This window comes from Trypanosoma equiperdum, assembly GCF_001457755.1.
Source record: "Trypanosoma equiperdum strain OVI genome assembly, contig: ctg_1825, whole genome shotgun sequence".
Classification (NCBI taxonomy): Eukaryota; Euglenozoa; class Kinetoplastea; order Trypanosomatida; family Trypanosomatidae; genus Trypanosoma; species Trypanosoma equiperdum.
The window spans coordinates 913-1,194 of record NW_027123866.1 but is presented as its reverse complement, the minus strand read 5'-3'; the positions used below and the strand labels follow the sequence as shown (position 1 = coordinate 1,194).

General features: G+C 42.6%; 1 pseudogene across 1 annotated transcript in view; it reads left to right on the top strand.

Annotated features, from left to right (window-relative positions):
- The window catches only part of TEOVI_000656300:pseudogene, a 690-nt pseudogene that overhangs the window by 187 nt on the left and 221 nt on the right, over positions 1-282 (top strand). Inside the window, exon 2 of the mRNA in view lies at positions 1-282. This exon is cut by the window's right edge and continues 120 nt beyond it. Coding sequence covers positions 1-282 — 282 coding nt within the window.

The following is a 282-nucleotide window of genomic DNA, read 5'->3' as shown; positions in this document are numbered from 1 at the left end:
GGAAACCACATGCCGCAAACCTACCCTGCATGAATTACCGACATTGTCCAATGCATGGCGCGCCAATTACGAAATCAGGCACAATCTGACTTTGCGGAAGGCTGAGACCCAAGCACACACCGCAGCGCTTTACTAAACCATATACAACAAAAACAAAAAAACAAGGAGATAGACAGGGAAGATGAGTCACTTTTAGCTCAATTTAGAACACTGGCTTCAAAACATTTTGGATGGCTACATAGGATGATCATACGAAAGGTTAATAAACTGTAATGCAGATGA